General features: G+C 47.3%; 1 protein-coding gene across 2 annotated transcripts; it reads right to left on the reverse strand.

Moving 5' to 3' along the window:
- Positions 1-4505: 4505 nt before the first annotated feature.
- Positions 4506-14074, reverse strand: TMEM69 (transmembrane protein 69). Of its 2 annotated transcripts, none has more exons than XM_063938691.1 (3): positions 13972-14074; positions 5627-5701; positions 4506-5507 (listed from the first exon to the last, which is right to left on the reverse strand). In XM_063938691.1, exons 2-3 carry the CDS (start codon positions 5684-5686, stop codon positions 4824-4826), a joined length of 744 nt encoding a protein of 247 aa, XP_063794761.1. In that variant the 5' UTR covers positions 5687-5701; positions 13972-14074; the 3' UTR covers positions 4506-4823. The 2 variants fall into 2 exon arrangements, with proteins under 2 accessions (XP_063794761.1, XP_063794760.1); XM_063938690.1 differs by lacking the exon at positions 13972-14074 and adding an exon at positions 13812-13927.
- Between the last annotated feature and the right edge of the window lie 446 nt (positions 14075-14520).

Below are 14520 nucleotides of genomic sequence, written 5' to 3' on the forward strand. Positions count from 1 at the left end.
TGTGGCAGACAAAAGACTCACAACATCTGACTGCTATGTGACATTGCCGCAGATAACCGCACAATTTAATGCTGGGGCCACAAGTTACATCAGCGTCCGAACAGTGCAACATTCCCTTTCTTCTATGGGATGCAGAAGTCGATGGGCCATGTCCCATTGATGCTCCCGTGGCACAAGGCTCTGCGTATCGCCTGCACACAAGAGGACTGGAAACGTTGCCTGGTCCGAGTTAGCCACCAGATTATGGCTGGAGGAGCATCAAGAACTGGCCCCCTTTTGCCGAATTTGAACCCAATAGAACCCATGGGCTGCAGTTCAAATTTGCATCAATGGAAGGGTTCTACCACCGGTACATTAGAAAAATGTGACCATGATTCAGGACACAATCTACACAGTATCGTAGAGTTTGTGGAGTCCATACCCCGTCATGTTGCTGCTGTAATCAGATTGAAAGGAGGAACTACGCGTTACTAGATAGGTGTCTCAGTGTTTTTGGCACGAGTTTATATTTTTGGTTAAATTAGAAAAGCCATAGCTAAATAATACAAGTCATTCAATCCCTTAGACACATATAAAGGAATGAGGGAGGAAGAGTAAGTTACTAAGAACATTCAAAATGGAAATTGAAATGAATACAGTGAAAGACCAAAAAAATCTTTAAATAGAGGGCCTGATCCATTATGGATTGCTAAAGCGATCCTATGTGCAGTTTCCCTATGTTGGGGAAATTGAGGACGTGGCGAGGCCAAGGACTGCGCACACAGTTTCCTTGGCCCCGCAAGACGCACTGCAACGCTGAAGCTTACTCAGCCTGCCATCGCAGATGAATGCGATGGTCATCGGATATGCCATCACATCGCAAATGCAGGGAGGAGGTGGTGGTAAGCACCTCCTCCTGCATTTGCACTGCTGAGGACTGCAAATGCAAAGCTGCTCACATTTGCAATCCTTAATGAATCAGGCCCAAAGTTTGCATTTGAGTGCAACAGTAAACGGTAATAAGCGACTGCCAATTAAATTAAGACCAAGTATTGCTGAAAACAAGTGACAGCTGCTATTTTTTATTTGCATGGGATAGTGGGTAAGATACTGGGGTATGGGAGGGAAGTGGTGATACAGTGGAACCAAGGGGTAAAACAGCAGCAGCCACGGCTATTTTAATTAGTGATTATATTTTTATTTTTCCACCACAAACACTTAGCATTTTTGCCTATTTATCTAGGATAAGCAATCCCATACTGTTTTCTTAGGTACTCCTGGTGAGGTGGGTAAATGGGGACATGCAAGTAAGCATCCTTGATGTCCAGTGACACCATAAAATCCCCCTCTTCCAGGCTTGCAATAACCGCCCTGAGCGATTCCATTTTGAACTTGAACTTCTTTATATAAGTGTTCCTGAATTTAAAATCCTTGATGGGTCTCACCGAACCGTCCGGTTTCGGTACCACAAACATTGTGGAATAGTAACCCCTGCCCTGTTGAAGGAGGGGGACCTTGATTATCACCTGCTGGAGGTACAGCTTGTGAATTGCCGCCAGTACTACCTCCCTTTCCCTGGGAGCAGCTGGCAAGGCTGATTTGAGGTAACGGCGAGGGGGAGTCACCTCGAACTCCAGCTTGTATCCCTGAGATACAATTTGTATAACCCATAGATCCACTTGTGAGCGAACCCACTGGTTGCTGAAGTTTCTGAGACGCGCCCCCACCGCACCTGGCTCCGCCTGTGGAGCCCCAACGTCATGCGGTGGACTTAGTGGAAGCAGGGGAGGATTTTTGTTCCTGGGAACTGGCTGCCTGGTGCAGCTTCCTTCCTCTACCCTTGCCTCTGGCCAGAAAGGATGCTCCTCTGACCCGCTTGCCTTTCCGAGGCCGAAAGGACTGCATTTGATAATACGGTGCTTTCTTAGGCTGTGAGGAACCTGAGGCAAAAAAGTCGACTTCCCAGCAGTTGCTGTGGATACGAGGTCCGAGAGACCGTCCCCAAATAGTTCCTCACCCTTATAAGGCAAAACCTCCATGTGTTTTTTAGAATCTGCATCACCTGTCCACTGCCGAGTCCATAATACTCTCCTGGCAGAAATGGACATTGCATTAATTCTAGATGCCAGCAGGCAAATGTCCCTCTGTGCATCCCGCATATATAAGACAACGTCTTTTATATGTTCAATGGTTAGCAAAATAGTATCCCTGTCGAGGGAATCAATGTTGTCTGACAGGGTATCAGTCCATGCTGCTGCAGCACTACACATCCAGGCTGAAGCAATAGCAGGTCTCAGTAGAGTACCAGAGTGTGTATACACAGACTTCAGGATAGCTTCCTGCTTTCTATCCGCAGGATCCTTTAGGGCGGCCGTATCCTGAGACGGCAGTGCCACCCTTTTAGATAAGCGTGTTAGCGCCTTGTCCACCCTAGGGGATGTTTCCCAACGTAACCTATCCGTTGGCGGGAAAGGGTACGCCATCAGTAACCTCTTAGAAATCACTAGTTTCTTATCAGGGGAACTCCACGCTTCTTCACACAAATCATTTAATTCATCAGATGGGGGAAAAGTCACTGGCTGCTTTTTCTCCCCAAACATAATACCCCTTTTGGTGGTAACCGGGTTAATATCAGAAATGTGCAATACATCTTTCATTGCAGTAATCATGCATCGGATGGCTTTTGTAGACTGTACATTTGTCTCATCCTCATCCACACTGGAGTCGGACTCCGTGTCGACATCTGTGTCTACCATCAGAGCTAGCGGGCGTTTATGAGCCCCTGACGGCTTCTGAGTCGCCTGGGCAGGCGCGGGCTGAGACCCCGGCTGTCCCAAGGCTGCTGCGTCATCAAACCTTTTATGTAAGGAGTTGACACTGTTGGTTAAGACCTTCCACATATCCATCCAATCAGGTGTCGGCTCCGTCGGGGGCGACACCACATGTACCTGCCCCTGCTCCGCCTCCACGTAACCCTCCTCATCAAACATGTCGACACAGCCGTACCGACACCGCACACACACAGGGAATGCTCAGACTGAGGACAGGACCCCACAAAGTCCTTTGGGGAGACAGAGAGAGAGTATGCCAGCACACACCACAGCGCTATATAACACAGGGATTTACACTGCTAATAAGTTATTTTCCCAATAGCTGCTTGTTTTTATCGATTTGCGCCTAAATTTATGTGCCCCCCCCCCTCTCTTTTTAACCCGTCTTGTACCTGGATACTGCAGGGGAGAGCCTGGGGAGCGTGCTTCCAGCGGAGCTGTGAAGGGAAAATGGCGCTGGTGTGCTGAGGAAGAAGGCCCCGCCGCCTCAGCGGCGGGCTTCTGTCCCGCGTTTTCTTTAACTTAATGGCGGGGGTTTTTACACATATACAGTTAGGTGACTGTATTATGTGTATATTTAGCCAAAAGGTAATATAAAATTGCTGCCCAGGGCGCCCCCCCCCCCCAGCGCCCTGCACCCTACAGTGACCGGAGTGTGTGGTGTGCTGTGGGAGCAATGGCGCACAGCTGCAGTGCTGTGCGCTACCTTAATGAAGACCGGAGTCTTCTGCCGCCGATTTCATCTCCTTCTTCTGTCTTCTGGCTCTGCAAGGGGGACAGCGGCGCGGCTCCGGGAACGGACGATCGAGGTCAGGCCCTGTGTTCGAACCCCCTGGAGCTAATGGTGTCCAGTAGCCTAAGAAGCACAAGCTAGATGCACGCAGGTAGGTTTGCTTCTCTCCCCTCAGTCCCACGTAGCAGTGAGTCTGTTGCCAGCAGATCTCACTGAAAATAAAAAACCTAAACAAATACTTTCTTTCTAGCAAGCTCAGGAGAGCCCACTAGGAGCACCCAGCTCTGGCCGGGCACAGATTCTAACTGAGGTCTGGAGGAGGGGCATAGAGGGAGGAGCCAGTGCACACCAGATAGTACCTAATCTTTCTTTTAGAGTGCCCAGTCTCCTGCGGAGCCCGTCTATTCCCCATGGTCCTTACGGAGTTCCCAGCATCCACTAGGACGTCAGAAAAAAAAAAACACAGGTGTGATTTTGCTAAATTATTTATCAGCACTTTATGTCATTATATAGTTGTGATATCTTTTTTAATACAAAATATTTTAATTTTTTCGTAATATAAAGAGGAACATAAGAGTACCCCATATAGTGAGTCCTTTCCCTCTGTTGGCATAACCCTTTCTATTACTCATGGGAAGCACCAAACCCCTCCATTATAACTCATACTACACATTATGGGCCAATCCAGAGTCATACGGATCACTGTTCATGGGTGCAAAACGGGAGTTTACATACAGTGCAAGCACAGATGCAAATTTATGCATCTTTGCATAGGTCCATCCTACTACGAGTCCTACAGAACTTGGTCAGATGTGTCTTTCCCTGAAATTGGGCATTTCAGGGTGACAACAATACAACCACTGTATGGTGGAACTCTTGTGGGTTTACGTGTAATGCTCCGTGTGTTTCCGAGCCAAGCGTACGGAGAAGAGACGTTTCTGGTTTCATACACTTCCTACTACTTTGTCCAGTATAGAAAAACCTTTATTTCTTCATTTTTAGTGAGGGCTCAGTTTTGCACCTCCATTTCTATATGCACACTTCGTAAAAACACACAGTAACAATGTCCCCTTACTCATGCTCAATTTAAGCCATAAAGGAGCCTGGTCCAATCACTTTTAAGAAGAAAACCTCTTTAATCCAACAGTTAGTTCTGAAGTAGTCATCTGACGATTTATAACTCTGCCAAGTGCTACTAGATATCTTCCTACCTACTAGCACTTCTAGTTCGCAGAGGAAGTTAAACTCTGAACATACATCCTGCAGACCGCCCACCGTTTCTATTTTTTTGCTTTCTTTAATGGTTTTTCTGGAAAAAAAGACGACATCCACAATGTGGTTACGATGGAGACTAAAGCGACCATAAAAAAAACAGTTTTGAGAAAATTCAGCCAGAACGGATAAGGGTGAAGCATTCCAACACCCCCGAACTGAAGAATGATTAAGCTACCGATCAGCATCAGAGCAGACACGCCGATATCCTCACACAGGATTAGAGATACCCAGGCCGTGTAAGGGAGCACCGCACCCAGAACAAATCCCAACTTGGCCGGGCTGCTTTCAGGAACCATAAAACCCCACCGAACCCCACCGAAAAAGCACAAGATGCAGTTGGCGCAGGCCAGCTGCATAAACGCCAGTTCTGGGTGGTAACACTTGGTGATGCTCATGGTTAGAGGTGCAGCCACCAGGGGGATCAGCCCAAACAGGCTTAGAGACATTGTAGACTTTGGTGCATTTTTCAGTTCTTGGGCGTAACCGCCCAGCAGAGCAATATAATTATCTTCAGTGTCTTTTCTTTTCTTCAGGTGCTGGGCGGAGGTATGTAGGCCAAGTCTACAGCCGAGACTAGTGGGCGAGAGCCGCAGTAACGGTAGCCGAGTGGTACTCAAGAGTCCTTTTGTAGAAAGGGTTGTTCCGGAAAATGAACTGTGTCTACATATCGGTGCAGTAACCTTAGAGACCTGGAAGAAAAAAAAATGCATTATTGAATATCTTATCATTACCCTAAATTCAGGAGTCATTAATCTATCTACAATTCTTCCAAGACTTCTCAAACAGGCTCTGGTTTGTTTCCACATACCCGAATTCCTCTCAGCTGTAAGGCCAATGGGAAACACATTCCTCTAAGACCCGAAAGCATCTTGGGATCAGACACCTGAAAAAAAAAAAAATGAATAATAGTGGGTGGGCCTTATACCTATCCTACCTTTACGGATCCCGCCCACACCTCCCGTATAATGGGAGATGGTAAGAAAACACTGATGCATAAATTTTACAATTAGTGGCGGAATCAACTTGGAACAATCTGATACCCGGTATTCCTGTGCACCTGAAAGAAGATGTTGGTTTGTTCGGCATGTTTGTCACTTTGCAAGTACAACCTAAGAATGGTGCAGGAGGAGTAAGGAGATACAGTATACATAGTTATTTACACCCTGCTAACTAAATGTCTAATTCAAGCAATTCCGTGTAATTAAAACGCAAATGAAGCAGGAGGAGTCTGTAGGAGATAGAGGCCTTCTGTTAGCATTTGCGAGATCTAGGGCGGACTGTCGCAATGGTAATCCCAGGCTGCGTCCTCGGGTTGCCATTGCGACCATCAGTCGCAATTCGCAGTATTTTTGGGCACCAGTCAGCCTCTGTAATCTGAAGCTTACTCAGACTGGCATAAGATCCCAACACCCCTGGGTCCAGTAAGTTAAACAACCACGCCAACAAAAATAAGAATTTACTTACCGATAATTCTATTTCTCGTAGTCCGTAGTGGATGCTGGGGACTCCGTCAGGACCATGGGGAATAGCGGGCTCCGCAGGAGACAGGGCACATCTAAAAAGCTTTTTAGGTCACATGGTGTGTACTGGCTCCTCCCCCTATGACCCTCCTCCAAGCCTCAGTTAGGTACTGTGCCCGGACGAGCGTACACAATAAGGAAGGATCTTGAATCCCGGGTAAGACTCATACCAGCCACACCAATCACACCGTACAACTTGTGATCTGAACCCAGTTAACAGTATGATAACAAAACGAAGTAGCCTCCGAAAAGATGGCTCACAACAATAGTAATAACCCGATTTTTTGTAACAATAACTATGTACAAGCATTGCAGACAATCCGCACTTGGGATGGGCGCCCAGCATCCACTACGGACTACGAGAAATAGAATTATCGGTAAGTAAATTCTTATTTTCTCTAACGTCCTAGTGGATGCTGGGGACTCCGTCAGGACCATGGGGATTATACCAAAGCTCCCAAACGGGCGGGAGAGTGCGGATGACTCTGCAGCACCGAATGAGAGAACTCCAGGTCCTCCTTAGCCAGAGTATCAAAATTTGTAAAATTTTACAAACGTGTTCTCCCCTGACCACGTAGCTGCTCGGCAAAGTTGTAATGCCGAGACTCCTCGGGCAGCCGCCCAGGATGAGCCCACCTTCCTTGTGGAATGGGCATCTACATATTTCGTCTGTGACAGGCCTGCCACAGAATGTGCAAGCTGAATTGTACTACAAATCCAGCGTGCAATAGACTGCTTAGAAGCATGAGCACCCAGCTTGTTGGGTGTATACAGTATAAACAGCAAGTCAGACTTTCTGACTCCAGCCGTCCTAACATATATATATATATATATATATATATATATATATATATATATATATATATATATATATATATATATATATATATATATATATATATATATTTTTAGGGCCCTGACCACGTCTAGTAACTTGGAGTCCTCCAAGTCCCTAGTAGCCGCAGGCACCACAAGAGGTTGTTTCAGGTGAAAACGCTGACACCCCTTTATGAAGAAACTGGAGACGAGTCCCAGTTCTGCCCTGTTCAAATGGAAAATTTTAATATGGGCTTTTGTAAGACAAAGCCGCCCATTCTGACAATCGCCTGGCCGAGGCCAGGGCTAACAACATGGTCACTTCCCATGTGAGATATTTGTCAACAGCATGGTCACTTTCCATGTGAGATATTTCAAATCCACAGATTTGAGCGGTTCAAACCAATATGATTGTAAGAAATCCCAACACTATGTTGAGATCTCACGGTGCCCCTAGGGGCACAAAAAAGCTGTATATGCAATACATCCTTTACAATCTGGACTTCAGGAACTGAAGTCAATTCTTTCTGGAAGAAAATCTACAGGGCCGAAATTTAAATGTTAATGAACCCCAATTTGAGGTCCAAAACACTCCTGTTTTCAGGAAGTGTAGAAATCGACCTAGTTGAATTTCCGTCGTGGAGCCTTCCTGGCCTCACCCACGCAACATATTTTCACCACATGTGGTGATGACGTTGTGCGGTCACCTCCTTCCTGGCTTTGACCAGGGTAGGTATGACCTCTTATGGAATGCCTTTTCCCCTCAGGATCCGGCATTCAACCGCCATGCCGTCAAACGCAGCCGCGGTAAGTCTTGGAATAGACATGGTACTTGCTGAATCAAGTCCCTTCTTAGCTCCCCAGGCCCTTAGTCCTCTGTGAGCATTTCTTGAAGTTCCGGGTACCAAGTCCCTCTTGGCCAATCCGGAGCCACTAGTATAGTTCATACTCCTCTATGTCTTATAATTCTCAATACCCTGGTTATGAGAAACAGAGGAGGGAACACATACACAGACTGGTACACCCACGGTGTTACCAGAACATCCACAGCTATCGCCTGAAGGTCTCATGACCTGGCGGAATACCTGTCCCGTTTTTTGTTCGGGCGGGACGCCATCATGTCCACCTTTGGTCTTTGCCAACGGTCCACAATCATGTTGAAAAACTCCCTATGAAGTTTCCACTCTCCCGGGTGGAGGTCATGCCTGCTGAGGAAGTCTGCTTCCCAGTCGTCCACTCCCGGAAAGAACACTGCTGACAGTGCTATCACATGATTTTCCGCCTAGCGAAAAATCCTTGCAGTTTTCACTGCCCTCCTGCTTCTTGTGCCGCCCTTCTGTTTACGTGGGCGACTGCCGTGATGTTATCCCACTGGATCAATACCGGCTGACCTTGAAGCAGAGGTCTAGCTAAGTTTAGAGCATTATAAATTTGCTCTAAGCTTATTTATGCGGAGAGAATTCTCCAGACTTAATCACACTTCCCTGGAAATTTTTTTCCCTGTGTGACTGTTCCCCAGCCTCTCAGGCTGGCCTCCGTGGTCACCGGCATCCAATCCTGAATGCCGAATCTGCGGCCCTCTAGAAGATGAGCACTCTGTAATCACCACAGGAGAGACACCCTTTTCCTTGGATATAGGGTTATCCGCTGATGCATCTGAGGATGCGATCCGGACCATTTGTCCAGCAGATCCCACTGAAGAGTTCTTGCGGGAAATCTGCCGAATGGAATTGCTTCGTAATAAGCCACCATTTTTACCAGGACTCTTGTGCAATGATGCACTGACACTTTTCCTGGTTTTAGGAGGATCCCGATTAGCTCGGATAACTCCCTGGTTTTCTCCACTGGGAGAAACACGTTTTTCTGGACTGTGTCCAGAATCTTCCCTAGGAACAGTAGACGTGTCGTCGGAAAAAGCTGCGATTTTGGAATATTTAGAATCCACTCGTGCTGTCGTAGAACTACTTAAGATAGTGCTACTCCGACCTCCAACTGTTCTCTGGACCTTGCCCTTATCAGGAAAGCGTCCATGTTTCTTTTAAGAAAAATCATCATTCCGGCCATTACCTTGGTAAAGACCCGGGGCGCCGTGGACAATCCCAACGGCAGCGTCTGAACTGATAGTGACAGTTCTGTACCAGGAACCTGAAGTACCCTTGGTGAGAAGGGCAAATTTGGACCTGTAGGTAAACGTCCCTGATATCCAGTGACATCATATCGTCCCCTTCTTCCTGGTTCGCTATCACTGCTCCGAGTGACTCCATCTTGATTTGAACGCTTGTATGTAAGTGTTCAAATATTTCAGATCTCACCGAGCCGGTTGGCTTCAGTACCACAATATAGTGTGGAATACTACCCCCATCCTTGTTGTAAGAAGGGTACTTTGATTATCACCTGCTGGGAATACAGCCTGTGAATTGTGTGAGGGGGAGACGTCTCGAATTTCCAATGTACACCTGGGATATTACATGTAGGATCCCGGAGTTCCCTTGCGAGTGTTGCTGAAACTCTTGAGATGACCCCCTACCGCACCTGAGTCCGCTTGTACGGCCCCAGCGTTATGCTGCGGACTTGGCAGAAGCCGTGAGGAGCTTCCGTTCCTGGGAATGAGCTGCTTGCTGCAGTCTTCTTCCCTTTCCTCTCCCCCTGGGCAGATATGACTGGCCTTCGCCCGCCTGCCCGTATGGGGACGAAAGGACTGAGACTGAAAAGACTGTGTCCTTTTCTGCCAATATGTGACTCGGGGTAACAAAAGGTGGATTTTTCAGCTGTTGCCATGGCCACCAGGTCCAATGGACCGCCCCTTTATACGGCAATACTTCCATATGCCGTCTGGAATCTGCCTCACCTGACCACTGTCGTGTCTTCGTCTGGCAGATATGTACATCACATTTACTCTTGATGCCAGAATGCAAATATGCCTCTGCGCATCACACATATATAGAAATGCATCCTTAAAATGCTCTATAGACAATAAAATCCTGTCCCTGTCAAGGGTATCAAAATTTTCAGTCAGGAAATCCGACCAAGCCCCCTCAGCGCTGCACATCCAGGCTGAGGCGATTGCTGGTCGTAGTATAACACCAGTATGTGTGTATATACTGTTATGATATTTTCCAGCTTCCTATCAGCTGGCTCCTTGAGGGCGGCCGTATCTGGAAACGGTAACGCCATGTTTTTTTTTTTATAAGCGTGTGAGCGCCTTGTCCACCCTAAGGTGTGTTTTCCAACTCGCCCTTACTACTGGCGGGAAAAAGGGTATACCGCCCATAACTTTCTGTCGGAGGAACCCCACGTATCATCACACACTTCATTTAATTTATCTGATTCAGGCAAAACTACAAGTAGTTTATTCCCACCCTACAAAATACCCTTATTTGTGGTACTTGTGGTATCAGAAATACGTAACACCTCCTTCATTGCCCTTAACATGTAACTTGTGGCCCTAAAGGAAAAATACGTTTGTTTCTTCACCGTCGACACTGGGGTCAGTGTCCGTGTCAGTGTCTGTCGACCGACTGAGGTAAATGGGCGTTTTTACAAGCCCCTGACGGTGTCTGAGACGCCTGGACCGATACTAATTTGTCCGCCGGCTGTCTCATGTCGTCAACCGGCTTGCAGCGTGTTGACATTATCACGTAATTCCATAAGTAAGCCATCCATTCTGGTGTCGACTCCCTAGAGAGTGACATCACCATTACAGGCAATTTTCTCCGTCTCCTCACCAACATTTTCCTCATACATGTCGACACACACGTACCGACCTACAGCACACACATACAGGGAATGCTCTGATAGAGGACAGGACCCACTAGCCCTTTGGGGAGACAGAGGGAGAGTTTGCCAGCACACACCAAAAGCGCCATAATGTATATAACAACCCTAGAAGGTGTTGTTTCTATATATGGGCTCTTAATATATAATTATATCGCCAATTTATGCCCCCCTTCTCTTTAACCCTGTTTCTGTAGTGCAGGGGAGAGTGGGAGCCTTCCTCACCAGCGGAGCTGGTCAGGAAAATGGCGCTGAGTGCTGAGGACAATAAGCTCCGCCCTTTTCACGGCGGGCTTTTCTCCCGGTTATTAGGAAAACTGGCCTGGGTTAAATACATACATATAGCCTTAATGGCTATATGTGATGTATTTATTTGCCAAATAGGTATTTATATTGCTGCCCAGGGCGCCCCCAGCAGCGCCCTGCACCCTCCGTGACCGTGTCAGTGAGCCGTGTAGCAACAATGGCGCACAGCTGCAGTGCTGTGCGCTACCTCTCTGAAGACTGTGAAGTCTTCTGCCGCCTGTTTCCGGACCTCCGTTCCGCCGTCTTTCTTCAGCGTCTGTAAGGGGGATCGGCGGCGCGGCTCCGGGACGAACCCCAGGCTGACCTGTGTTCCGACTCCCTCTGGAGCTCAGTGTCCAGTAGCCTAAAACTTCAATCCTCCTGCACGCAGGTGAGTTGCAAGTCTCTCCCCTAAGTCCCTCGTTGCAGTGATCCTGTCGCCAGCAGGAATCACTGATTAGAAACCTAAAAAAAACTTTACTAAACAGCTCCTTAAGAGAGCCATCCAGTTTGCACCCTTCTCGGACGGGCACAAAAACCTAACTGAGGCTTGGAGGAGGGTCATAGGGGGAGGAGCCAGTACACACCATGTGACCTAAAAAGCTTTTTAGATGTGCCCCGTCTCCTGCGGAGCCCGCTATTCCCCATGGTCCTGACGGAGTCCCCAGCATCCACTAGGACGTTAGAGAAATGGGGGAGACACCCCACCTCCCGTTTTGTATTACAATGCCAGGCTCCACGCACTCCCCAAACCCTGCAGCATGTGACTGACAAGGAGCTGTGCGCGATATCATGCACACATGCAGACCCACACTATCAAGTTTACCTACAGATCTGAATTAGGCACTAAGTCATGTGCTGGAATGAAAGAACTAAAAAAAAAAAAATTACAAAAAAAAAAAAAGAGAGGTCAAAAGGTTTCAAATTAAGGACTGAATTCCAGTAGCCGTGTTAACTGGTGACGCAGCCAGCCATAGGTTTTTATTTTTTTTATTTTGCTATTTAATTAGAAAGCTGCTTTAATAGGCCCTACACACTGGGCGATAATTCTCAAAGATATGAACGATCTTGTTCATTAATGAACGAGATACCGTTCATATCTTTGAGTGTGGAGGCACCAGCGATGAACGATGCGCGGCCTCGCGCTCGTTCATCGCTTGTGCCCCGTCGGCTGTGCATGCAGGCCAATATGGACGATCTCGTCCATATTTGCCTGCACTTCTATGGAGCCGTGTGGAGTTAAGAAACTTCACTCCTCCCATCACTGACCCCCCCCCCCCCCCCGCCGCCAGGTCGCCCGTCGGCCACATCCGCCGTCGGGCAGCTCGGCGGCGGATTGTTAAATATGTAGGGCCCTTAACCCTGTCATCTATGGGATGTAATGCAGATTTTTGTTACCAGCCCCTGTACAGGTGAAAAGTAGTCCTACAGGTGAAAATGCTGGGGCCCAATTCATGTTTGTTCTCACAAGCCTACGCAACTGAATTGTAAGGCTGCGGAACTACTAAACATCACAAGTGAAGCTGCAGTCCAGAAAACTATACTGATGCCCACTGAAGCCATCGCTAAGTGCTCAGCAACTGCATACGCAGCACCGAGGTAGTAACGAGGAACACAGACTCCTAGGGTTGATCCCCCCTCTTCCTTCCCTAATGATTAATAATGCACTTTGAAGTTTTTAAATAGGTTAAATTGGACATTGATTAAGTAATTTTGGGAGTAATATTTAGCAAAAGAGCAGAATAATGGGTTTAAGGATCCGGTCTGAATATCAACACTGTCTAGGTCAACAATGTTTAGGTCGACCACTATAGGTCGTCACTAGGTTGACAGGGTTTCTAGGTTGACATGTTCTAGGTCGACAGGTCAAAAGGTCAGCATGAGTTTTTAACTTTTTTTTTTCTTTTCGCTTTTTCATACTTAACGATCCACGTGGACTACGATTGGAACGGTAATCTGCCCGAAGCTTGCGAGCCATGCGAGGGGACACGGTGCACTAATTGGGGTTCCCAATCACTACGAAGAAAACGACACAAAAAACAACAACCTCATGTCGACCTTTTGACCTGTCGACCTAGCACGTCGACCTAGAAACCCTGTCGACCTTCCTACCCTGTCGACCTAGTGGCTGTCTACCTATAGTGGTCAACCTAGACAGTGTCGATCTATTGATCTACACCCGTTGGGGGTACTTGAGGACCGAGGTTGAGAACCACTGACCTAGACCACCCCACAACCTTACACGGAAGATGTTACTCAAGCACCCGCCATGCTTCCTTTCTCTGTGTTGTGTTATGCTGCGTTATGTCATTGCTGTCCTATTGTGTTGTCTGAGAGCTGTGGTTATCGGAAACAAATTCCTTGTGTACTGTATATTCGGTACTGATATACCTGGCAATAAAAGTGATTCTGACAAACCCAAAAACAACTGAATTCCCCCAAAGTGAAGAGAAATAATATTTATGAACTTGATGTAAGGCTATTTGTGCCAAATATCAAAGTCAAACATTACTTCTTACTGCACTCCTAACCATAAGCAGTGTAGCCAAACTAGGGTTTGCCTGTCATTGTGGAAGCACAAGTACCAGCATAACCCACCAGCAGACAGCACCTGCTGTAGCCAGACAGGAGAGAGAAACATTGTAGCAGAATATAAACCCTGGAGGAGGAAAGCATGGCAGGGAGGTTGCCCCCTTCCTCTGCATGCTGATCCCACTTGTGATATACAGGCCCCTCAGCCACCAGTCATCCTGCTTACCTCTACCAGCAGCAGCAACTGCACTGAGAACTCATCTAGGAAAAGGTCAGCACACTCAGCACAGCAGGAAGTCAGACACTTTTATCACTTCCTGTGGGCAAAGAAGCCTGTTCAAGTGTGGGCAAGTCCTACTGAGCATGCTCAGTTCCCACAGTCCTGTAACCAGCACTCACACTCTCTGTAATATACAGTGGTATACACTAGTAAACTGGGCTGCCTAATCACTAACTCAAAATATATTTATTCAGGTCTCAGTGCAAAATTCTGTCCTTGCCTGTCCATAAATGCTCACTTCCAAGAATGTTCAGATTATTAACATTATTTCTCTTACGTCCTAGAGGATGCTGGGGTCCATATAGTACCATGGGGTATAGACGGGTCCACCAGGAGCCATTGGCACTTTAAGAGTTTAACAGTGTGGACTGGCTCCTTCCTCTATGCCCCTCCTACCAGACTCAGTTTAGAAAATGTGCCCGGAGGAGCCGGTCACAGCTAGGGGAGCTCTACAGAGCTTTCTTAGTAAAAGTTTATTTTAGAGTTTTTATTTTA

The sequence above is a fragment of the Pseudophryne corroboree genome, chromosome 9, assembly GCF_028390025.1.
Source record: "Pseudophryne corroboree isolate aPseCor3 chromosome 9, aPseCor3.hap2, whole genome shotgun sequence".
NCBI lineage: Eukaryota > Metazoa > Chordata > Amphibia > Anura > Myobatrachidae > Pseudophryne > Pseudophryne corroboree.